The 26,318-nt window shown below is 45.2% G+C and overlaps 1 protein-coding gene across 1 annotated transcript; it reads left to right on the top strand.

Annotated features, from left to right (window-relative positions):
- The first annotated feature begins 2,906 nt into the window (after nt 1-2,906).
- Nucleotides 2,907-19,219, top strand: LOC8034640 (acetylcholinesterase-like). The gene is made up of 3 exons (XM_042288797.1): nt 2,907-3,226; nt 8,655-9,833; nt 19,051-19,219. The coding sequence occupies exons 1-3, from the start codon at nt 2,907-2,909 to the stop codon at nt 19,217-19,219; spliced, it is 1,668 nt and encodes a 555-aa protein (XP_042144731.1).
- The last annotated feature ends 7,099 nt before the right edge of the window (nt 19,220-26,318 follow it).

The following is a 26,318-nucleotide window of genomic DNA, read 5'->3' as shown; positions in this document are numbered from 1 at the left end:
TACTGGGATGCTAGAAAGGTGACAAGAGGAGGATAGAACATGTGAACCGCAGAAAAAAGATGTCGATTTACATATATTATGGTTTAAAGCCATTTGCCTTTCATGACACCACTGAACCATAAGTTGGAGATCGTTCTGCAAGATATTTGATCGTGGCGTGAATGAATCGGTCTATAGATGTCACAGTCATCGGCGAACAAACGTACTTCAGAAGTGATGCCATGGTGTAGATCAGGGGTGGCCAAGCTGCGGCTCGCGGCTCCCTTCCCTACCCCCTACCCCCCCCCCCCCCCTCCCCCGGCCACCCTCCCAGTCACACGAGCACTTCCCCAAAAAAAAGAAATGGAACGCGTTTTAAATCGAAAGACAGGCTGCTGTTTGGTAGTCGTGGGCTACCTTACGTACAGATGGACTGCTTTGACTCGGATAGGTTGAAAGTAGTTCGAGTTTCGTTTATTGTTCTGGACAAAAGTTTGCCCCCCCCCTTTCCCCCCTCCCCCCCTTCGCGGCACTTGGAAGTTTCGTGGTTTTGTTTGCGGCTCTTAGGCTGAGTCAGCTTGGCCACCCCTGGTGTAGATCATTAATGTAGATTAAAAAAAAGAAGGGGGCCGAGAACGGTTCCCTGGGGGACGCCAGATGTTACTGTGCTTGTGGTAGATTTTACATTGTGAATAGAAGTGTACTGAGTGCGATTAGCGAGGAATTCATAAATGCAATTGACTACAGAGGGGTGAAGATTAATATCTTTATTTTCATTGAAAGACGTCGATGAGGGACCTTGTCGAAGGCTTTGGAGAAGTCAATGAACATGGCGTCAGTTTGAACATTGGAATCGAAATTTGAGTAAACGTCAGTTAGAAATGCTGTTAGCTGAGTTTCGCATGAGTACAACTTGCGAAATCCGTGCTGGTGCTTGAGAAGGAGGTTATGAGGGTCTAGAAAGTTTATTATGTTAGAATAGAGAATATGCTCGAAGAGTTTGCATAAAACGCCGGTGAGCGAGATGGGACGGTAGTTGCTGATTAGTTGGCGATCGCCCGTTTTATGAACGGGTATGACGTTAGCAACTTTCCAATCGGATGGAACTTCAGATAGTTTAAGAGATTGAGGGAATATGTGGAAGAGGAAAGTGGAAGAAATGCGTTTAGTGTTTATTAATACCTTAGAGTTAATTTGGTCATCTCCGGAGCTGGAGGACACCTTCAGTTGATCTATAGCCTTAAGTACTCCAGTGCGGTCAATTGAGATATTATCCATAAGAGGGTGAATGGAATGGATACGCAGTAATGTCTGCTCTCAACTTCAAGATGGGTGTTATAGTATATCTTGGTGGCATGTTAGTTACAGCGACAGAGCTATAGCGGCATTCTTTATACCACGGTATGTTACCACCTCAAGCTTTTTTAATGCGAAAGCATTGACTGTCTGATAGAGCGAGCTGCCGTCATCAGTCTGGAGCGCGAAAACGGCAAATAGTTTGCTTCGGTTCCAATGGCTGGCGCGCGTCGACGGGGCTCCCATTGGCCGCTGCGCTTGTCAGTTTCCACGACCGCCCACCCCATGGCGATGCGTGTCCATCAACGCGGAACGCCCAAGATCACCAGGCGAGCACACGCGCCGACTGGGGGTGAAAAGTACGCAGCAGACGAAAAAGGGAGCGGACGAGCGGCTTGCATGCTTTCGCATTCACAACTCATAAGGAATGCTTTGGTGTACCTCGATCTTTTTAATTGCAGAGTTCACGTCAGGCATAGTGCTGACGGTAGTGCCGCGATACGTAAAGAGACGCTATTGAGTGCGCGCCAGCTGAGACGTGAAGCCACTTAAAATGGCTAGCATGAACCCTCTTCAAGCATGGTTAGGTGACATGAATACTGCGGTATCTGCAGCATGTAAACTAACGATTTTAAGGCTCTTTATACTGCCCGCCAAAATCGGGTTTTCAGCGTATCACGCTGCAGTTCACTGCAGAGGTGTAAGCAGGTGGTGGAAGTTTACAGTGAAAAAATCGAAATATACTAAGCTCGTAAAAAAAAAATACTGTTTTGGACGGTTTACGCTGCCACTTCTCGAACGATGCACGCGTAGCAAGAAGTGCTGCCGACGGATGGCGTACGCCGCGTCGAGGGAGCGCCAGCCGATTCGGATTGGGATAGCAGACGATCCCGCTAATGAACCCAAATCAGCCGGCTCTCCCTCGTACGCGAAGTACGCCATCTGTCGACAGCACTTCTAGTGACGCGAACTCTATGCTACGGCAGCGGGATGCACAAACCCATGGTAAGGGTCACACGTTGCGCCTTCTTATCAATGTTTCTGGCTCGCGTTTTAATTTTGTGAACTTTATTTTTTTACTGGATTACAATCGCTGTCTGTGTACCTAATTCAAGTCGGAGAAAATTGCAAATAAACAAAATGCATCGGAAGAGGAGGTAGAATGGACAACCAAAAACATGTGGGGTTGCAAGAAGCGAAAGTTTGCAGGCGACCTGGTAAGGATTGTAATCTAAAACCCTGAGTCTGGAAATAATAAAATAAAATCAATAAAAGTTCGTCTGCGAAGTAGCGTCGTGATTGCACAAAACAGGTTTCTATATTTCTTTTGAGCAAGGTCAGTTAATTCCTTGATATTTTCATTGTAAGCTTCCACAACCTGCCTGCACCTCTGTAGTAAATTGCAGCGAGAAGCGTTGAGAAACTCGATTTTTTGGGGGGCCGTCTAAAGTTCCTTGAAATCGTTAGTTTACATGTTGTAGAACATACTGTCGCGTTGCGACAGTGATGGAATGGAATGAACAGTATAGGATAAGCTAAAAGGTGACGGTTATGACAGCACCTATGCAAAATTGTCTTAAAATATGTTCTACATATCTTGCTGTCATCCCTCCTGCCACAGGCTCTAGAAGATGAAGGGGCAGAGGTCAACCCACTTGTTGCTGCTCTCCTGCATGGCTCTCACGGCTGCGGCTCACACTGGCGACGACGGGGAGGGACCAGTCGTACACACGACGGCTGGCTGTGTGAGGGGATTCCGCCAGCAGCTGAATGGCAAAGTTGTTAATTCCTTTACCGGCATTCGGTACGGCAAGGCCCCAGTCGGAGCACTCCGTTTCCGGGAGCCGCACCCCGCGGAGCCGTGGACCGACGTTGCGGATGCCACCCGACCGGCTCCAGTGTGCATCCAAGTCAATATCCAGCAAAGTGGTCTGTCGAGGGAGCAGGGTAGGCATTAATACCCCACATGCTTCTATATTTTGATAAACCTCGAGCCTAGAAGTAATAAAATAACAAAAAAAAAAAGCGACTTATCGAGGTCGCCTTATATTATTATTTTATTTTTTCCAATCTCAGGGTTTTAGATTACAATACTTACCAGCTCGCTTGCGTACACTCTTAGAAAAAAGGGTCAGTATAGTCCTCCCTAAAGGGAGGAACGCTCTTGACACATATGTTCCTTCAGAAAGGGAGAAACTTTCGTCCCTTAAGCAGGGGAGGAAAAGTTCCTCCGTCGACTGCATCTCATTATGGGGGCACGAATCGAGCAAATCGAGCTCGGTAAGGCTTAACGAGAACACTAAGTCCATTGCACGAAGCGAGAGGAGCAGGAAATAAAAACGTAACACGAGCTTTCCGCGAATTGTATTTATTTCCGAAGTTTCTTTACCCCTGCAGGTAAAGAAACTTACGTTTCGAAAGCATGCAGTCACTCAGTCTTCTCATCGTCAGCACTGCGATGTTCAACGGAGACAACCGGCACTCAGTTCGCGCACTTTATGTCCTACCTTTGCTATTCCTCGAGCCACAATTCCTTCGTCAACCGTTGCGTCAACCGCACATCACGGAGGAGTGAAAATCATTCGCCCGCAAAAACAAAAGCCGCTCTCAAAAAAAAGCAAATCCGAAGCAACCTCTTGGCTTATCTCAGCACGGTAACACGAAATTATAGCGTAGCCGCGTAGCGTAAAAGGATGTTAAATCGCCTGCCACCAGATGGCAGGGTCAAGCAGAGTAATCGCACATAGCTAGGCTAGGTGGCGCTAGGTACCGCCCAATTCATGTTTTACAAAAAATATTTTTATTACCTTAAGCCACAATTGCGTTTCCTTTTCTTCGGAATCTCTAACACATGTAGATACGTTGCACACACTACAAACATCAGGTCAACATATATTGAACGCATACACAGGCATCACATATAGAAACATCAATACAACAGCACACTACCCCGAACACTACACCCGTGCTCTGCGTTTCCGTCTTTTATACTGGTCATTTTGAACGTACGGAACTTTTCGGTGACTCCCTAAGCAATAAAATATATTCCCAGCATGTTGATTTTTTTCCAGCAATGTCATACCTCTGAGAGTATTTTGAATGGCTCAGGAGATTAATCTCTTATTAAAAAGTAAACGCTCGATCATGCCGTAATTATTTGAAAGCCAATAAATCAAGCCGCTCCAATGCGGTTTGAAGCCATGAGTTTGTTTCCCCACACGGCACGTCGTAGCCTGTATTTCTATTGGTTTTTCTATTTGTGCTGTTCGCGCAAAGCTGCAGTTGCCGTCTTGAATTAATCTCTGTAGAGCGGATATCCACTCAGCTGGAAGTGATGCTTCACGGGCACAGAAATCGCTTTCCGATCAACTTTAATGCAGTCAAAGCCGCGACTTGCGACAACTGTTAAGTGTACGGAGCTGCGCCGTTGCGAGCTCGAAACCTTCTAGCGCTCATCCCAGCGCGCCACTTAGAGGGCAGTTTCTATAGGAACCGTAATATATTTAAACAGTAAAATAAAGTATAGAGTTTTTGGTTGTTTTTTTTTTCGATTTTGCCTGTCTTTTTTTTTTATGCTAAACTTCCATTATAAATATACGTACTTTCCGTCATACTTTCGTAGTGTTGTCTTTTCCCCAGAGCGCAATCGCTCTCGGGGACAGACAGTCACATTGGCCACTGTACGATAGGAGCTTACCGTTCAGACCAGCGTTCCAACATGACTATCCACACGTCGATCGACTGCACCTAATCCCTCAAGTGGTTTTAAACTCTTTAATGTAAAGCGGAATGTCGTCCTGCGACACCCCGGCCCCTCCGATAACGGCCCGACCAGCGGCATCAATGCCCGACAGTTTACGTCATCTCATCTTGTTGTTACACCACTGATACGCGAACACACGGTCACATCGGCGATAATTCCAGTCTTCTGTTCACAACCCACAACACTGCCATCACGATGTCGCTGACACGAAGAAATACAGAACCACGTTGACGATGTTGCTGACACGCAGAAGAATCACGTTGAACGCCGGTTGGCACTCGGCACGGGACAACGGAACCGAACTCAGCACGGAAGGCACCCAGGCAGCCGGCAGGAAAACCTGCCTTCCTTGGACGCAGTTCCCGCGATTTCCATAACGCCGAATCGTCGACACAGTTCCTCGTGGTTTCGCTGCTGTAGTTCCGCGTGTGTCCCGCAAATTGGAGACGGCCGTCTTACCCAGTGTATGTAGCGCTGCTGGCACTGCTCCGGAACTTCGCTGTTTCTAGCGGCTTCGTTAGCTCGTTTGATAAAATTAGTGGTAAAAACGTCAATGCAACCGAAATGTTCTGCACGTTTGGACTAGAAGACGGAATTACAGGCGGCCTTCGCTGCCGCTGAAGCTCAATCAACTCAACATTAATTTATTAAACAACGTGCGCGATGTGCTCGAAAAACGAAACCGAAAGAAGATGGGTCGGGAGAGCGATAGCTTTCTCCGGTCTGCCTGGAGGAGGAAAACGTCTCGGAGAATAGTAAGGACTTTAATTTTCCTTTCATCGGTCTGGGCTTGTTTATGTGTGTTTTGATAAAAAAAAAAAAAAAAAGAAAAGAAAACACTCTTCTGGGGATCGAACCGTTGACCACTTGGTCAGTAGAGCGATGTTCTACCCCTGCGCCAACTGAACAAGGAGGAACTCGCCCTCCTCTTTTCATCCGAACTGCCGTTCCTCCCTTCTCTGGGCAACTTGTCCGCAACAAGGAGGAACAGTCGCTTTTGCTACCTTTCTCCTCCCTTTTTTCTTAGAGTGTACTTTCGCTTCTTGAAACCGCAGATGTATTTTTGTTTTTCCCTTCGACCTTCCCTTTGTATTCATTTTGTTTGTTTGTAATTCTCTATGATTCGAAGCAAGTATACTTTCATTTTATGCCAGTAATAAATTGAAGTACACAAAATTAAAATGCAAGCCAGCAAAATTGACAAGGAAGCGCAAAATTTGACCCCATGAGTTTCTGTGCGTTCCATTGCCGTTGCATAGAGTACGGGGTTTATATACGTTTAGGGAGTGCTCTTCGCTTTGATTTTGTTAACCTCCTGTTGGTGCTCAGTGTCGTGGAAAATTACGAGACAGATCAGGTATTTTAATTCGTATTTTATATTCTTATTGTTGCGTGCCTTATTAGTAATGTCAGAATCTAATGGACCTTCGAGGTAATTTTTAAAAGTTCTCTTTGTCTCATCCGCTGGTATAAAAATTTCACGATCGTAAAACCATGTTATTTCAAAAATGACTATTCGTGCATTTTTCAGCTGCACATTTTGGAAGCCCTTCTCATTGGTCTACAAAGGAAGTTAGAAAATTTAAATATATTGGATGAGAAGCTTTCACCTAAAAATGAAGTCTGTGACGTGACGTTGTACGTTTCGTCTCGCATTGTATTCCGTCATAACAAATACCCCGCTTTCACTTCATTTTTATAAAATATCGCTTTTTTTTTTTTTTTTTGAGGCCTTACAAATTTTAATGATTGGCTCTCTGAGTGCTTCGCGGTAACGATAGACCTGCTGGTGTTATGACAACGGCGGTGTTTCCGTCAGTTATTTCCACCAACAAACATTTGGAGGCCAAATGAGGGTGCTGAAATCAACTCCGTTAATAAGTATGAAAAGAAAGGTGGCAGAAAGACAGTAATGTTACCATGTTGGCTTTCTAGTGCGGATCTAAATATCATGCAAAATAAAATGACCTCATCAAGAACAGTAAACAGACGTAATTGTGCGCAAGTTGTATGCGAAGGGATAATGACAGTTCCAAAGCTGAATAGGAGGAGTTGAAATATTTCTCTCGTCACGCAAACGTACGTACTGTCACTAGCCTGATCCGAGCATATTCGCAAGCTGCGCCCAGCTTTCTAGGCAAATTACCGGCTTCCGGATACCCAGTTGGCGGGTTCGAATACCGGTGGAGCTGTCTGCAATCTGACTGAGGTCTATTGTTGAAAGACGCCGTCTAATCGAGATTTCGGCTGCGCATCAAAAGGTCCCCATGTAGTTGGTCGAAATCAATGCTCAGCTTTCCGATGGGGTGTGCCGGATCCTACGCTAATCTGACCTGAAAGTTTTTTTTTTTTTTTTTTTTTTTTTTTTAACTGTAATTAAAGCAAAAAAGCGAAACATTTTTGACAGCTCTCTTCTTAATGCCGGATCTGAAACCGCGGAAGTTACCCCTTGGGCGCGATGGCCGAATGTGGCTGATGTATGAGACAGGAGCAATTTGTGACCATACGATTTGGGTTGGTGACATTCTCTCGGCGAACATTCTGGCAGTGATTCGTGCTTAACTGCTGCAATGACGGGAATGGTCGAACTCTAACAATGTCTGGACCTCAGCTCGTGCCCCGTACTTTGAAAGTTCCCATCGCATGACTACGATACATTAGCGGCATATAATTGGACATCAAGTTCCGTGGTAGCTTGTTCAAGCTACGTGTTGAGGGGGTACACATTGCTTATTTGTCGTTTCTTGGGATGCCATTGCGCGGAAAGAACTGTTTCTATGTTTGGAACGTGAAGGGTTATTTATGAGAGGTGTCTACTGAACGTACAAAATCGTGGCACTTACTCTTTATTTAACAAAGCTCGCTAATTTACGTCGAATATTTATGCAGTCAACTAAAAATGTGCCCATGCGACACGTCTAATTTTTTGTGCTACTCTCGATGAGTGATTTTGGGCAAGTGATTGTATTGCTTGTTTAGAAAGCCCGAAGTTAGTCATCCACAATGGTCCTGCATTGTATCAACTGAAGATAAAAGACTGTTTGAACTGTGCATTATTCAGTAGTGATAACGCGACCGCATGCCGGGACGATGGCCGATCATATAAAAACAAAGGCCGGGATTAGATCTCTGATCTATGGGTTTTCTAGCACATGCTTCGAGCTGTGATGTGTTGTGAACATACTGTGCCGTCGATGTTTGTTATTTTTTTTATTTAAGGTTTAGCCGTTGATTCCCGGGCCAGTCGGTGATCCAGCTTCTTGTAGATGCGAATAAAGTCGAAACTTCTTACCAAGCCGAATCTATACATTGAGTGGAAGCTGCAACCCAAATTGATAAATTATAATAAATTCCTACGGCACTCCTATTCACACTGAGTCATCGAGCCAATCTGGAACTTTGTGCCCTATGGAGCCTTTTTTTCGTCCAATTTAAATTGTAAGCCAAAACAGCACTGATCCGAGTTGAACTTAAAATAAACTGAACTTCTCAGACCAAGTTCGAAGTTTTGGTGAGAATGCGAGATCTGATCAGTAAAGTTCCAGACGAATAGTGGCGAGTTTGATTAGTGCTCTTATAAACACTGTGTCTCAATTTTAAACTCGTTTGCAGACAGCCGCGCCCAGACGGAGGACTGTTTATTCCTGAACGTCTGGAGCCCAGCAAGGAACAACAGTGCCTCGGACCTGGCAGTTATGGTGTGGATTCATGGTGGTGCATTACATTCCGGCTCCTCCTCTTCGAGCATCTATGACGGTGCATTCCTGGCCGCGTACGGCGATGTCGTAGTCGTTTCGATGAACTACAGGCTTGGATCCTTGGGCTTTTTGTACCAAGACAGCCTTTTTGCCCCTGGAAATCAGGGTCATCTCGATCAGTCGCTTGCGTTGCATTGGGTGAGGAACAACATAGGCGCTTTCGGAGGAGATCGAGAGAGTGTTACCCTTTTCGGTGAAAGCGCAGGGTCAATGTCCGTAGAGTTCCACCTCCTTTCTCCAGTCTCAAGAGCGCTCTTTAAAAGGGCTATTATGCAAAGCGGAGCTTTGTGTAGCCATGCGTGGAGGGCCAGTGACCCCAGGCTACGCATGAAAGTTCATAGGATGGCCATGTACTTGAATTGCACCAATTTGTCTGCGCCCCACTTCGGTCTCCAAGAGAATGTGATTGAGTGCTTGCGACAGGCAGACCCCGTGCATATCAGAGTTGCAGAAGGGTTGGTTTGTCCCGGTAAGTTCTGCTTCCGGACAGTCTCTGGGGTGCCCTCCCTGCAACATGAGCCCTGTAGCACAGAGTATCAAGGAAACAAAGACATATTGATTGGTCACGTAATTAACGAAGGTGCAATGTTTGCTACTAATTCCTTCCCGGCTGTGTTCCAGTCCGGCTCGCCCAAGAATTTAACGAAAATTGAGACACTCCTTTTGCTAGCGCCATTGCTATCCCCGTCGAGTCCCGAACTTTTAAACGAGCTTCATAACCTTTATACACACGGCCTCGAAGACACCGACTATGAGAAGCTGAGACGAGCGGTTCAGGACGCTTGGGGCGACAAGGTCATAACCTGCCCATCCAAAGAAACTTCAGCGAGGTTGGCCAGTAATACAGATTACTCAATCTTCTATTACATATTAAATCACACTTCTTCGAGTTCGCCCCAGAGACCCTGGTACGGGATGACACACGTCGACGACGTCCTCTACGTCTTCGGAAGGCCAGTTGTTGAGAAAGCATCTTCCGAGGACCAGACTTACAGCAAGAAATTGATGGGATTGTGGACTTCATTTGCCAAGCATGGGTAAGTAAACGCTGTTCAATATTTTTTGTCTTAAGCGTACAAATGTTTGGTCAGGTGCATTCCGTGGTTCACTTTTTTTAAAGATTTGCCTTCCTTTTTATCGTTGTAGCCTGTAGGTGACTTCAAAATGTCTAAGTAATGCCCATGGTGAAAAGACCACGTAAAATCAAAAGAAAGCCAAATCCAAAAATCCTAGTAAAGGTTAAAATTATTGCATATTTCGTTTAAGCGATAATTCGAAATGATTGGGCCATTTCAAATTGTTGTATAATTCGAAATGGCCCAACCCTACTAAAAATGTATTTTTATCCCACAATGTGCGAAGAAGTAAAAGCGATAGTTATAGCAAGTTCGCGTAGTCTGGGCAAAATGTTTCGACATGTACCTAAGGACGAAGGCGCAGAGTGGTTAAGGTACATTACCATCGTGGTTGATGTCATGCATGCCACTGACCACTGCCACCAGTGCTCTGTCGTTGTTGGTGCAGTGCGGGCATGGTGCCGGTCGCGAGCTGCGGAAGCCAGCCGTTGCCTCCGCGCTCGCTGCTGGAACGGAGTACGGCCATAGCGCGGCGACACCATTAGGATGAGTCTGCGTCGGTGACGACGGAAGCGGAGGCGCAGACTTTCCCGGTGAATGGAGGGGGTAATGTTGACGTTCTGAAATGAGCGGAGAGGTGGATGCATGCAGATAAGCGAGGCGAAAACCTGCGGGGAAGGCGAGTGCAAGGCAACGAGTTTTCGCCGAATATGTTTTACGTATCAATTTGGGTTCGAGAAGCGAAAACGTTATAGTGAAATCGAATACGGTAAAGGATTCTAGAACTCTCCAAAATTACATGTGCAACTGGATACTGCAAAAAATGGGGAGTCCATATATCGCGAGTAGTGTTTGAAAACACCTTTTTTCGAAGCTATCGTTAGCAAACGACTAAGAAGATGCTTCACTGACGCTTCCTCGTCGTCGCGCCGTTATTGGCTGGTCGTCGGGGCTCTCCTCTCTTTCCTCTTATCGCGGCGCGGCAAGTGGAAACACCAGACTTCTCCTTTTTCGCGCCTTGAGGAGAGAGAAGGGTTTTTCGTCTCCAGCTGCGGCAACAGACAATAAACGCCAACATTAAAACCCCCGGAAAGTGTCACCCGTAAAGCTCTCCCTTTAAAAGCGCAGGCTCACGCCGTATTTACTGTGCATGATTGGTCTAGCCAGGCAGGACAGCGCCATGACGATACACTTTTTACGCTCCTTTATTGATTCCATCGAATCGCAGCGCTGGCCGCGGTTGGACTTGATGTGAAACAGAGTGTAGCTATGGGCCTTGACCACGCGAAGTTGACTGTCATATTTCTCTTCTCGGAGCCCTCCCTATTGGAGGAATCCTTGTGCACCCATGCGAATCGTATTCTGTATTACCATATGAAACAGCAATACAACATACCGTACTTCTCCTGTCAGAGGACACATAAATTACATTGTTCTTTTCCACCTGTCTCGCAATACGTTTACAATTAGTGATACTTTATTTACATACACGTGGCACTTAGCACTTCCACTATTTTGTGTATTTTTATATATGTAGTGCGTGTATAACATATGGGTGATTGTCTTCAACGACTTAAAATTGCGAAGTCTGGTGAAATTACTTAAGCTTCAGTTGTTCTTAGTATGGGCATTTTGTATGGTAATATAGAATATGGGTCATATGAGTGCAAGCGATATGAAAGTGTTAGATTTAAAGGTGACACTTCGCAGGGATTTCGATGTCGGCGTTTGTTGTTGTCTGTCGTCGCAGCGGAGATTGAAAAACCTCACCCTGCCCTCATGACGCAAGGAAAAAGAAGTCCAGTGTTGCCATTGACCGCGCCGCGCAAAGAGCAGAGAGGAGAGTCCCGTCGACCCGCTAGTGACGGCTCGACGACGAGGATGCGCCAGAGGAGCGTCTTCCCAGTCGTCTCCTTACGACAACTTCAAAGTGGGTGTTTTCAAACATTAGTCGCGTTATCGAAATACCACTTTGCCAGTATTTAGGTACTCCGCGTAATGTTGAAGGATTTCAGAAACATACACCGCGCTCTAACTTCAGTATAACATCTTGCCTTCTCGAACCACGATCGGAACGTAATATATCTTCTGCCAAAAGTCGTCGCTTTGCAACCGCCTTCCCCGCAAAGCTGCGCCTCGTTCATCTGCACGCGTCAAATTCTTCTTATTTGCAGTCGCGTTAAGCGCCACACGGGACAGGGTGGCCAAAAAGTAGGAACTGGATCATACCTTGTACATAAGTCTTGCTATATTTGAGGCACTGGAATGAAATCGGTATACTCACAGTCAGGTATGGGCAAAATACATGCAAATATGTATCGAAATACAAATACAAAACACTTCGTCAAAAATGTATTTAATTACAAATCTAATTACATTTCCAATAAAACACTTAAATACAAGATACAAATACAACGAAATGTATTTGGTCTCCTCCAAATACTTTTCCAAATACATTCCTCAAAATTTGCGTCAGCGACTTCAGGGCACCTGCAACGGGTTTCTGGGTATCTCATTTCAATTTTGCATCGCACACTCGGGAGTGAGTGTGCAATGCAAAATTAAAAGGTTCTAGTAACGTAATAGAAATATAATAACAAAAAAATGTAATCAGCATGGACGTAATAGGTGAAAAAAGTACAGAGCTTCAAGCAGCTTTTTTTGTCGATTACATTTTGGTATAGACCAACAAACATCCGAGACGACCAAGACGCACAACATTAGCTAGAGAATTTTTATTGTTGCAACTCGCACCAGTTACAAAAATCTGGACGACCCGTGCATTTAGAATGTTCCAGGCAAAAATATGGAGCGAAATCAGGCTGGAAAGCATCGGAAGTTGTCATAGGCACTTATTTAGCCAGTCTGCCTGTGAACGTCGATTTCGTCACTATTCTTGCCCTGGGCTAGCACCGTAATCACAAAGTCACTAAACGCTTGTGCTCGATTGAGAAACACTGCATTCGGTGCAGAACGTAGTTTTCTTTCTGCTCTGGACAGTGCCTTTAAAAGAAAGCCGGAGGAGAAAAAGAAAAAAAGCCCCATGGCCGAATAAAGGATGGAGACTATATCTTACAACCACATGCATAAAAACAAGAATTGTCGGGACAATAAATTTGAGGGATGTATTTTCGCCCACAAAATTGTATTTAATAACAGTTGTATTTGAAATACCCACGTTTTAGTATTTAAATACGCACGTCAAATACATTACCCAATTTGTAATTAAATACAAATGCAAAATACACAAAGTATATGAAATACGTATTTCAAATACTTGTTTTTGAAATACTGCCCATCCCTGCACAGTTAAAGACACCATACGCTGAAACGAGATAGCATGAGGACGACAGAGCGGCTGCCGCTGTATCTAAAAGAAAATCTCACTCAGAAAAAAAAAAAAAAAATTCCTTTATCAAGAGAGAAACGATCTTCTAATTTATGTTCCTTTAGAAAGGAAAGAAATTTCGTCCCTGAAAGTGGGAGAGCTAAGTTTCTCCACCGTCTGCATCTCATTATGACGGCCCGGGTCGAGCGAATCGAGCTCAGTAGAGCTTAACTAGGACCCTACATTTATTGTCGCTCTTTACACGGAACACTGCGCGGTTAACACATTCCCCTGCTATACAGGCGCCGTCCGATAAGGGTGACCCAAATGACCTTCTGCGTTCGTTGCCGTGGTGACGGCGGTGAAAGCAGACGGCCTTTATGCTGCACAGGAACACTGTGGCAGGGATACGAGGTGCGTGCTGAGGCCCTTCCCGCATGCTTTTCAATAGGCGGAACGCGAACAAAAAGAGTTCGAAATAAGGACTTAACGCAGAAGGCTAGTTTTCTCCAGCGCCTCGTAATTTGACGAGCCTTATACGAAAACAATGTTTTCATAGCGCAGCTCTTAGGCGCCCGTTTCCGGCTTGAGCGAAGTCGCCGTCGGCGTCGGCGTAATTGCGCGGTGCATGATTGGTAAATTTTTCCGCTAAATTTAGCGGAAAATTATCTCCGCTAAATTTCGCGGGAAAATTTTCCGGCTAAATTCAGCGGGAAAATTTTCCCCGCTGAATTGAGCGGGAAAATTGTCCCGATAAATCTCGCGCAAAAATTTTCCCCGCTAAATCTAGCGGAACATTTAACGGAAAAATTTCAACGCTAAATTTAGCGGAAATTTTCCCCTCTAAATTTAGCGGAAGAAATTCGCCGCTAGATCTAACGGAAAGTTTCCCACCAAGTTTAGCGGAGACTTTTCCCCGCCACATTTAGCAGAAAAATTCCTCGTTAAATCTAGCGGAAATATTTCCCCGCTAAATTTAGCGGAAATATTTGTCCGCTAAATTTAGCGGGAAATTCCCCCTAAATGAGAGGCGAGCAGGAGAGGAGGGGCATCTTCGTATCTTCCCCTTTTCCTCCCTTCGTATCTTCCCCTCTTCCTCCCCAAGAGCTGCGCTCTAATTCGGCGTTAGAGGGAGTTGTAAACGGTTTTCATTTTTTTTACCATCCCATGCCCTGTTTTTTTATCCGCAACATGGGTCTAAAGTATCAAACTGCAGCACACTTTAGCTACCCCCCCCCCCCCCCTTCTCCCCCGCCGGACTTCATTACTTTTTCGACTCCTAAGGCGCAGTAGGTAGGCGCAGTAGACCATTTCAGCTCACATTCTCACACTTCTTCACATTCGCACCCTCTTCGGAGGTGAGTAATCCGGCTTCTTGGGCGAGTTGGTATTGAAACTTTGCGGACATGATAGCGCTTCAAGACGGACGAGACTAAGAATGAGACTACACGATGCGCTAACTTCAACTGTTTGATCTTCAGAAAAGCAATGGAGTAAATTCTCTGCATCATCGCGCCATTAATTCAATCCCATGCCACGCCAATACTTGAAAGAACTGCTTCTTCTTGTCACCCAAATTGATGGACGCCACGATGACATATCGCTCCCGTAGTTTTTTTTTTATCAGGTCTACCTTTTTCATTTTCCTTGCCGTCTATCTCTCTTTTCTAATGACAGTGTCCCACTAGAGCGACAGACAGAAACAAACGACGGCGACAAGTCTCAAACCAGAGTCTTTCGCGAGTTGAGAGGCTTTGTAGAGTAGAGGAGGCTATGCTCAAACACGAGCCTCAAGCACGCGAGGGCATCTTTGGCAGAATTGCAATCGCTCGTACTTACTTCTCGAGCACCGAACAACTAAACGCCTGCCAAAGGTACCATAGCGAGCATGCTGCATGTGTTTGAGGCTTGTCGCAGTCTTTTGTTTCTGTCTGTCGTTCTAGTGGGACACAGGCATAATAACAGTGCACAAATTAAATTCCGTTTGCACCCAGAAGTCATGGCAGTGCATTGAAAAATGACCGTCACGCTGTCCGCTCAATTTTTGGTTGGTTTCGCGCAATCTCTCATTTAGACATCTTCCTGTCTTCCCACGTACTGCCTGCCGAACGTCAGCGGGATCTGATAGACAACTCATGCGCATGCAACAAACGGGCTGCGATGCTTTTTCATGCAGCCAACCGGTGGTCTGCGGTAAGGGTCCGTCAGTTTGCACAACTTGGGAAGTTTTTCCGGTGCAGAAAAAGCCACCCGAGCATATACGCTGTTTGCTATCTTTTCGAGATTTTGTGCGGTTTTGTGCATTCAATGCACAACCGCTCCTCTGTCCTTTTTTTTTTTGTTTCTTTTTTTTGGGGGGGAGGGGGGGGGGGGGCATATCTTGATCTGGACTCGCTGCTACCCGCAGCTTCTTTAGAACTCTTTCTGCGACCGATACCAGAAGCATCCCCGGAAAACCGGCTGCCACCAAGCGTTCCGACTGCTCCTTCAGACCTGAAGGCATCGCATGATGACACGACCTTCTGATGGCGTTCACAAAGCACGCATTTAAAATTCCTCCCTTAACGAGAAGAATCGTAAATTTCTGCTTTGTTTAGCTTTGCCAGGAACGTGGGTTAGGTATTGCCAGGAATAATACCACACTCGCGAGGCCCCGAATCACCGTTAAGCGTGCGGTGTCGTAATTGAAAGAGCGCCGATTGTCCATCATTCCCGCCGATAGGGGCGGAGTTTCCGGTGTTAAGAGAAGCCGAGTTGGGGCGTAAGGCCCTTGAGGGCTATTTCGTCAGTTTTCAATCATCGTCAAAAGGTGTCTTTAACTAAGCTAAAGGCGGAAGAGAAAAAAATTGTGCAAGAGGATAAAATTAGACACGTTGCCACAGAGTATTGACAAAAGTAAAGGAAATAACTACAAATGACGTTCAGCGATAAGGCACACAAAGTTGATTGTCCGTTGAGAGTGATAGTTTCGGAGAGAGACACATGGCAGAAATGGGTAGCACTCTTCCTGCAAGATAAACTAAACTGAGAGCCACTTGTATTGAGGACCCATTTTTGGTCGAAAGCTTGAATGAAGTCGTAGATGTTTTAAAGAGAAACGCGAACAAAGGCTTCTTAGCCTGCAGACTAGATATTTAAATTTTATACTCTTCCCTACTGCACGACGAAATACTGACCTGCGCAGAGGAACGCATCGATAAACACAGGGTGGTGGCGTTTCAGAATGCAGCAGGAATGGCTGTAGATGGCTTTCTCGAATCGCTTACATTTTCTCTAAACTTGACCTTTGTTAAGTGGAACAACGGTAGTATATTCGGACGTTGACAGCGTCCTCGACTCGTCGTCCTAGAGGTAGTCCTTGACGTCATTCTGGAGGTCGTCCTAGGCGTCGTTTTTGACATCGTCCTCTAGGACGTCGTCCTTCAGGTCGTCCTTAAAATCGCCCTAGGTGTTGTTTTAGACGTCTAGGGAAAATTGACGTCGCGTGACCTAGACACCAGCTGTTCTCCCGCTAAATTTTTTCTAAATAATTAATGTCACGTCACCTATACGCCACTTTGTATTTCCGCTAAATTTGACGGGAAATACATGTCATGTATGTTGACGTCGCGTCACCTACACACCAAGAAAGTTTTCTCTCTAAATTTAGAGAAAACAATTGAACTCACGTGACTTAACGTCGCGTGATGTATATATCAACTCAGTTTCTCCGTTTTATTTTGCTGGTAAAGTTGTGTCACGTGTCCCGACGTCACGTGAAGTATACAGAAATTTAGCGTCCCCACAAAATTTTAGCTGGTCATGTTACATCAAAATTAAAGCCACATTTAGCGGGGAAACTGATTGGTGTAAAGGTCACAATACGTAAGGACGTCGCCTCTCATCACCCGCCTCCCTTCTTATTTATTTTGCCACCCACACGTAGTTATACGGAAATTTATGCGGCATAGTACACCTAATTGCACCGACCATTTTATTTTATTTTTGCTGGACAAGGACATTAACAGTTATTGCCTTTATGGTGAACGTTTATGACGTAATTATTTGAGGCATCCGATAAAACAACCCACTCAACTGTGGTTTCTGGCGGCCCCGTGTTTTCTTTCCCACAAAGCACGCCGTAAAATGACGCGAAAGATGCCGTTTTTTTTTTTTTTTTTTATCGTAGTATTTGTTCTTTTGCGCTGTATTGTGTAAGGTTGGAATCGTCGCCTTGAATTAATCTCTGTAACGGAGGTAGTCACTCAGCTGGAAGCGGTGCTTCACGGGCAGTAAAGTCGCATTTCGGCCAACATGAAAGCGGTCAAAGCCGCGATTCGAGGCAGGTGTTGTGTACGCCTAGCTACGTCGCGGTGAGTTCGAAAACAAGCTTCTCGGTCATTCGCCGACTGTAGACTAAAAACTATCCGGCTAAACACAAAGGACATTTTCCTATCAACACTTCTGTCTTCCTGTTTGATTTCGTTTAATGCAAATATACCAACTGTAAATGTACGTACTTTGTCATATTTCAAGCCCGTTCAGCCCTTCCCCGAGAGCTCAATTGCTCTCGAGGTGAAAACAACCGGACAATACAGACGACAATTACAATGGCCCGTACGAGAGGAACTATGGTTTAGACTAGTGTTCCAACAAAACCCGCAGGTCGATCGATTGCACGTAATCGCTCAAACAATCCTTTTAAACTCTTTGTGTAAAACAATGTAAATCTGCGACAGTATACGTCATACCATCTTGCATCTCATCTCATATAGCATCGACGAATCGACGATTCCAGTCTTTGTTCACAACGCACAATTTCATGAAGATAGTGGCGACACGCGTAAATACAAAACCACGGCGATTGTCGTTGGTACTCGGGTTGCGGAGACAGCCACCATAACCCAGTGTACGTAGCACTCTGGGCACTGTTTTGTAACTACGCCATTTATAAAGGCTAAAGGCTTAGTTTGGTCGTTTGACAGAAGTAGTCGTACAAGCGTCAGTGAAACACAGGTGCTCTGCGCGTTTGGATTGCAAGACTGACTTGCAGATGTTCTTCGTTGCCGATGGCGCCGTGTCAGCTCAACAGAATTTTTAACCAACGCGTGTGACATGCCTGAAAAACGAAACCGAAAGAGGTGGACGCGGAAGGACGGTACTTTTCTCCCTTCTGCCTAGAGAAGAAGAATAGCGTCTCATTGTCTCATTCCTCCCTTCTTCTGGCGTCCGCTTTGGGGCGCGCTAGTAGAAGGGAGGAAAACGCGCTATTGCTACATCTTTTCTGCCCTCCTTTTTTTTTTCTTTGAGTGGTGTTTCTTTTCCGCATTTTCGGAGTACTTCTGTGTGACTGGCATCCACATTTTGCTCCCGGCGACTGGCACTTGCCGTCTGGCCTCGGCGCCGGTCCAGTCATTCATGAAACGTATGAACGAGCAATCGTGATGATAACTGGAAACTTGCGCACGGTAACAGCATGTGGGCAACAAAAGCGCGCAGTTCTCAAGCATGCTCCGGCTGAACGAGATCGATACTGCAGTACAGTACGCTTGCTATCTGTCTCATAGCGCAGCCGACGGTACAAGCGAGCAGCGCCGTAAGCACAACGTCCAGGCGTTCGCCGTTTTTCTGTGCGAGCGCATCCTCCACCTGATGCAATCAATCGCAGAGAGTGTGCCATGACATTGCGCCTTTGGTTCGTGTGTATGCGCGTCTTAGTCTCTAGGCTTTGACCGCACTCTGAAAACGATGTGTAGGTCAACTTCACGCGTCGGGGTAGTGTCACTGCTATTTTACTATTTTTTTGGTTGTCGACTGGTCGCAACAGCTCCACGATTGTACGTGCAATGTTCGATCGTTTTTTCCCCCCAGAAAAACACATCTCGTGGAGGCGTACCAATGGCCCCAGCTTGTACCTGGTAACCTTGCTGCCATGAAGATCACGAACAGACCACCAGAGCAGACAGTGCTCAACTTGGGAGAACGTTGCCGTTTCTGGAGTCGGTTGTTTCTGCATTACAACCAGTCTGCTCTCTCGTAACATTCCAAATACGTCGGACTGTTGAAAAAAAAGAAAAGAAAAAAAAATGCAGATTTGTGTGAGAATAAAATATATTTTTGAAAGGCTTGCGGCAAACTATGAAGACAAGCTTGGCCTATCTTATTCGCAACCTGTTTTCATCTGCCGTGAACGTTCGAAACGTAAAGTGAACAAGCAGCCCAAATCGGCGAAGTGAAGGTGGGGAATAACGAACGTCCTTAATTGTTTACGCAACCCGCGAGAACTGGCGTCCTTTTAAAATGTCTTAACTAGCGTCTCTCCCCCCCATTCTCATTTCTAAAGGCATTACTACGCAATATTAGCTTCCTCACATTAGTCTCCTCTCCCCACAGCCACCAACAAAAAGTCTTTTTCTATAAAAAAAAATTCCTATTAAAAATTAAAAAAAAAAATATATCTGACGCTATTAACTATGTTACCGGTTAATTTTCCTATTGCTGTTCAGACTCCTGTCATTTCGATTCCACTCTTAGTTCAGGCTTGCTGCGTCTTGACATCTAAATATCGGTTTCGTTCCGGTTCTCGAAAACTTTTAGCTTTTTATCGGATTTCGGTTCCGGTTTTAACTCCGGCGTATAGACTCCCCTTTCGGTGTTTAATTGCAAATAATGCTGACGTAATGGAAGCGTTACTTTAGCTATAAATAGTAACGAGCTCGATGATTGATGCTTGTCGCTGAGGGGCTATGATGTGCTGAATGATGGGCTCGGGGCATGTTTCTCACGGGACAGCGACGTCACGTGACGTTACAATTTCCTCGCTTAACTGACCCACTCGTCCACAATCGCATACTACCTTCACATTCCTGCGCTGCGTCACGCTCGACTGCAACGCTTTGCGGAGGTGGTGCAGAACACAACACGTAAGGGGGGGGGGGGGGGGGGGGGACGGGGAGGGACTTGGTGTTGGAAAGCACCACGGCTACTGCCGCCACACTATTTGCAATGATAAGGCAATGACCGCATAACTATATTTGCTACCGAGAAAGGAGGATTGCACGAAGAGACACGGAGTTTAATACAGGAGTCTCTCCTTCCATATAATGAAGAGAAGCGTGAAACGAAGAAAATACATATCATGTGACATACGTCTGCCTCAAGTTCACAGCCACATTAGATAAAAATTACCATTCCAATGAGTGAACGAGACCAGACTTATGTTTAATTAATCATTGCATTGCACGTGTTTCTTGATGAGTGGGGATTTCATTGGTGTTTATTTATATAATGTTCGCTGATGTCATTAGGATTACCATGAAACAGCGGTATCCTTACGTAAGTTGCCAAGCAATGTTTGTTGCCTGACATGCGCTTTAAGTGGGCGGGCGAGAAATGTCCCACTGAGCAAAAGAATTCTGGGACTAGAAGAGAGAGGAATGATAACACACAAACGAGCTCTCGTTTTGAACTTCCTGGATTCTATTCAGTAGCACCAAATGAATTGAAAACTAGAAATTGTAAGAATGACACATTTTTAAGCTGTTGTCTTAAAGTATGGCTTCCGGGCAGGCCATAACATATATAACATATATTGTAGAGGTAGATCGTGTTTGACATCTTGGACAAAAGAGGAAAAACGGCATAGTCAAAATACAAAAAAAAAGTAAAAAAAAAACAAAAACGAAAACGCGGCATTTTATTTTGCCTGTTGGGCGTTTCATTTTGTACACTGAATTATTGTTTCACTGAAAATAAATAAAAACCTGAGTTCAAAATTCAAAAAACTGATTTGTTAAAATATATTATTTCAGCAAGTTCCTCGAGGTGAGTCGTCTTTTACGGTGGTAAAATGCTCTTTTTTTATTGATAAAAGCTACTTCAGTGTAAATGCCTGTTAGTTAGGTGGGAGCCTACAAACAAGGAAAGTTAGTTAGGTTTGTTGTAATATCGTTCCAGTTAGTTTATGAGCAAGTGCTTATCACTTAAAAAAACAAGCGTTTACAAACTGACAGCTTGATACCAACGTATAACACGAGAATAATGTTAATTTGACACTGCTAAGAACACGAGTAAACTTTGTGCGGTTGTATGTCTGTTTAAGGAGACTCCTACGTCACTGCGTCAAGTATTAACCTGACGTGCTATTGCGAAATAATGTGCTTTCTGCAAAAACAACACAACTCGAACGATTCAATCCCGAATCAAACAAGGAACATAATTTTTCGACCTGCGGCAGAGGTTTTTGACCATCCTGGGCAAACGCAATCTGCATAGAGAGTTCTTATCCTGATCTGGAGTGAGCAGGCGTCACATTTCTCTGTGGCGTAGAGGACCAAGTTGCTGAAACTCGGGGCAGAAACATCTAATTTGCGACTCATCTCTCGGTGTATCCACAGGACGGACAAAGCTACAGTTTTAATTCCATGGACCGTGCATCACGCCACTTCACGTCACCGGTTTGCGAGGTCCAACGCCGATATCTGCGGATCCAACACTGCCTAAAGTCATCCAAGACCCGAGCACGCGAATTTTACCGTCATCGGAACGAGATCGAGAGCGCACACGCAGATTTGACACGAATGCTGCGTCAGTGTTTAACTGGGCCTCGTGTCCAATCAACGCTTCGAAGGACGTTCGGCGTCGGACTCGGGTCCAATTGCCGAGTTTGCGCATTCAAGTGTCATTACGTGGCAAAGACAGAAACGAGGTGATAACTACAGGTGGTGCTAGTGAACCGCACCATTGGGAAAAGTGAAGCACCTTTTCTCTCGACGATTTCGGCGGCGGACCGTGGTTCGTTTCTAACACTGTAAAACGCTATGTCTGGCAACCAGGGCCATCGCGAGTAAGCGTCGCACGCCTTCTTCCTCGGTCTTGACAACCGGCCACCACGCAGTGCGTTGCTGGCGTTTGGCGGAGCCTTGGTATGGGTTGAGATTTAAACCGGTCCGCCTTCCCTGCTACTTTTTTTCCTTTTTCCTTTGGTCCGTCGCGTGAATGCTCTCTGCAGCCGGATGACCTGCGGTCCTCCCATCACGTGATCAATCGCTCAGCAGACTGGTCCGCCGTGGAGTTACACCTTATCAGATGCAATGCTTTAAAAAACAAAAAGAGAAACCGGCAAGCGATAACAAGGCTATTCACACGACATCGCGCAGCAGACGAAAAATAGCAATAGCAAATGATTTCTTAGCCCAAGCTAACGACCGATGATGGAGATAGAACCTACAGGAAAGAGACGTCGAGCACCCAAGAAAAGGACGCGACAGAGTTCCGCAGGGGTCGAGTGCGAACGGCTGCAACATCTAGAGTACGTCGGGGACTACTAGAAGAGTGCATTTCAGCGACGAATTCTTCCAGCGCTCGGCAAAGAATAGACCGGTAAGGCATAGATCGAGGAATCATAGCAATGCCGACTACGGCTTTTTCGTTTGGTTGGGTAACCAAATGTAATGGGACAAAGGGTGTTGAAACCAGCTTGCGCGGTAGGCTTGGGAACTTCTGAAAAGAATATATCATTATTATTGTATCACAATATGGGTGCATGGAAAAGCGCTCTACGGAATTAGCTTAACTCAGTCGAAGAGCTGAAATTAAACACATTTAAATATATAAATATCTTTATGGTACACATTCTGATTTTACAAAAACATTTGGTCATTTAAATTGTATTGAGTGAACTACATTTCTAAGGACCTCGACAGGTATAATATTTGGAGATAGGCGTTATTGTTACTTAAGAACTACATGAGACACAGGAAACAATATGTTTATTTTAGCGGCCATTCGTCGGATGTGAAAATTTATAATCGAGTTTGCTTTGGGGCGGTATTCTAAACCCATTTAATTTTGATATATTTGCGACATGGTAGGTATTAGCGAGGAACTAAACTTTTGTATTGACGCTTACAAGTCAAGTCAAGTATGTCCAGAATTAGGAAGTAGGACTGACTCAAACCTACTTAAAATAAGTACAATTAAAGCGAAAGCTATAGACCTGAAAACAAGATTGCTGAAAACCAACCAATATGATTTTGTATTTATTCCCTCTTGAGGTTGTCAGGGCATTTAAAACATTCGAAGTGGGCTTCTCCGCACATATCTTTTGGAACGGTCATGTTGATTAAATTAAATTGGAGATAAATCGTGTAGTTTTTTTAATGTATCGACAATGTCGTTAAACTGGGTGTGTTCAGATAAGGACGGTCATGGTGGTGCCATGCCTATTTTTTTTTCAATTAAATTTTATATCAGGTAGCTAAACCTATCCACACAATGGGACAGGCCTTACTTTTTCAAGATACTTCCTTGCATTTGTGAGAAAAATTGCATTCGAGAGAAGGTTGAAAGAACGATTTTTCCAACTGCGCGATGACGCAACTTTGAAGGCTAGAGGAATAAATAGTGCAGCTTTCTATATAGTCAAAAGTTTTACGCTTAATGCAAGCATATTTTACTACCAGAATTTGTTAAAGTTAACTTATGTTAGCATATATTTCAAGCAAAATAAAATGCCAAACTTGGCCTGTTGAGCAAATCCTACTTAATGAGGCATTTTTTGGCGAATTTTAAGTTGCTTTAAATTTATATTCTAAAGCTGAAACGTTTTGTGTCAAGTGTTTAATGCTATGTAAATTTTCAGCAAATTAATCAGCCTTCTACCGTTGAAAGTGTTTTCTGCATTGCGCCCAGAAGTTTCATCGAAATAGAAAAAGTAAAAATATTCCGATTTTCGTGCGGCAACTAAAAAAAGAAGAAAAAAAAAATACATTCTCGATTTTTTTTTTTTGAATTTTACCCGAATGGCCTTTGATGACTGATAATTAGAAATGTGCAAAAAAGCATGCTGCATTGTTTTGTTTTAAAACTAAAAAGTAAATGTGTAACCTGGTCATGGTCGCGTCAGTTACCGCTGGTGCGTTTCTGTCTTCACGTCTAATGGTACACGAGGAACGCATGCCACAGTATCCATACTTGGCCATATAGATGCCCAGGCGCGATTAAGCACTCTAAGAATAACACGTGAACTTGTTTCATCGCTGATGTGGCTGATATTGCCAATGAATACTGAACTTTACGGCGCGTCCGATCGTCATTAGGCTGTTATACTTGGCCGGTTAGGTGCCCATCGTGCTACCTTTTCAGATTGGCGCTTTAATATGAGTACTTGTACATGACGAAATAATTTGATTCGTCGTTCTAGGAGCTGCCAGGACCGAGCGATGTTGTGGAAGCCTTTGGCCCGACTGATAAAAATCGTGGCGTGAACGGAAGGTTTAGCTCGTGGTATATCATTGCATTGTAACGCATGGCGTAGCTGGACTCCAAGCCGGAGCATAATTGACGACATTAAAGGAAAACAGCTGTTTCTTTGATGCAGACTTGCCGACAAAATAAGTGGCAGCCCAAACACCCCCCCCCCCCCCCCCCCCTGAAAGTGAGGCCGAAGGTTACATCCGCGCTCGCAAAGGCGATCGTATCTCACCGACGCGAGGCAGCGATACGTGACACCTGCGGCGTCCCCTGCGCGGTGTAAACATAACCGGCAGGGCGTGTGGCGATGGTAAACAAACACCAGAGTCATTCATCCTGCGGTGGCAAAACAGCCCCTCCCCATTGGTAGAGCAAATGCGGAGAACGGGGGAAGCGTGGCGTGTAGATGCAAGGTTGGTGAAGAGGATGTATATGCAGCGCTTGCATACTACAAAATGGGCGAGCTGGACGGCAAAGCCCGAATAAGGAAGATTTTGTGCGTGTGAAAATCAAGGGGAAGACCGAATCGGCTCCAAAACGCTTTATGATCCGGTCCCTGCGCGAAGCATACGGCGTCTACAAACTTGCCCATCCCAGCTTTGCGATTGGCCTCACAAAATTTATATCTTTGCGACCTCACCGGGCCAAGTTCTCGCCACACCAAAAGGTGTGTCTTTGTACCTATTGTGCCAAGTTCCAGCTACGTTGCGTAAGGCTCAAAAATACGGTAGGGGATTGACTTTCTGCAGAAGATGTGTAGGCTCTCTGTTTTGTCCGCAGCCTACTTTCCCTTGCGTCCTGGGCAAGTGCGACCAGAGCCCAAGAGCAAAAAAATCGACATTGGAAAAAAAATTGATATTGGATATGATGAGGATGCAGTCTTCGCCATATGCGAATAGGGGGAGTTCATTAAGAAGACGCTGATAAAGGAGACGCTGATAACGGAAAAAAAAATTGATATTGGATATGAAGACGCTGAAGGCTCCTCCATTAAGAAGGAGCTTCAAAAGACTGTTATAATGCGCACCCCTCATAACTACCTACGACGCGTGCAAGCAAAGGCAATACATGACGAGAAGCAGTCTTGTGAAATGGGTGCTATTGTTTTCCATTTTGGACTTGCCGAGGATTGAACCGCGGTGCCTGCGGGCGAGGTATAGGCGTACCATTGGCAGGAGAAACAAATCAGCATCTTTACGTGCATTGCAATGTCAAGGAAGTCGACGCGGAGCTATGCCGCGCTTTGCGACGATCTAACTAATGACCCAGCGCATGCATGCTTGACCTTGTCAAAAATTAAGGCACACCTCGAGGACAACGCACCAATCTACTCTCGCTTCACTTACGTTAGCGATGGAGTGGCCGCCCATTTTAAGAACCGGTACCAACTTCACTAGTTGCAGTGCAGTGAACTCCAGACGACGAAGCGGATCTTTTCGGCAACAGGGCACGGCAAGAACGCATGCGGTGGGGTAGGGGGGCTTGCAAAACACTAAGCCTACGGATGGCGAGCTTGAGGCATTTCGAGAACGAAAAAAACTAGAGTGGAAGGACGCCAAGAGGGTGCCTGGAATCTACTCGCTTCACATGTGGAAATATAAAAAATTTGATCAGGAGAATTTCTTGTACGTTGCACGCAGCGCGGACTCTTGAGTGTAAGATGCTCCGAGTCCCTTGAACGTGTTCTAGTTGATTGCTTGCGTCATCAAATCCGGCTGAGCCTCGATACATTAGAGACTCCTCTCGTGTAATTACCGGAGATGTACCGAGGCGTACATCAGTTTCCAAATCTCTATGCCCTTCGGTATAAACAAGACTCCGCAGGACAAATGGTTCCAAGTCCTTCCTGCACCTGGTTTGATATATCGCGCTTTCAACCCGTTCTT

Source organism: Ixodes scapularis, unplaced genomic scaffold, assembly GCF_016920785.2.
Source record: "Ixodes scapularis isolate PalLabHiFi unplaced genomic scaffold, ASM1692078v2 PGA_scaffold0__279_contigs__length_252992795, whole genome shotgun sequence".
NCBI classification, from domain to species: domain Eukaryota; kingdom Metazoa; phylum Arthropoda; class Arachnida; order Ixodida; family Ixodidae; genus Ixodes; species Ixodes scapularis.
The sequence above is the reverse complement of the archived record's forward strand: the minus strand, read 5'-3'. Positions and strand labels throughout refer to the sequence as shown.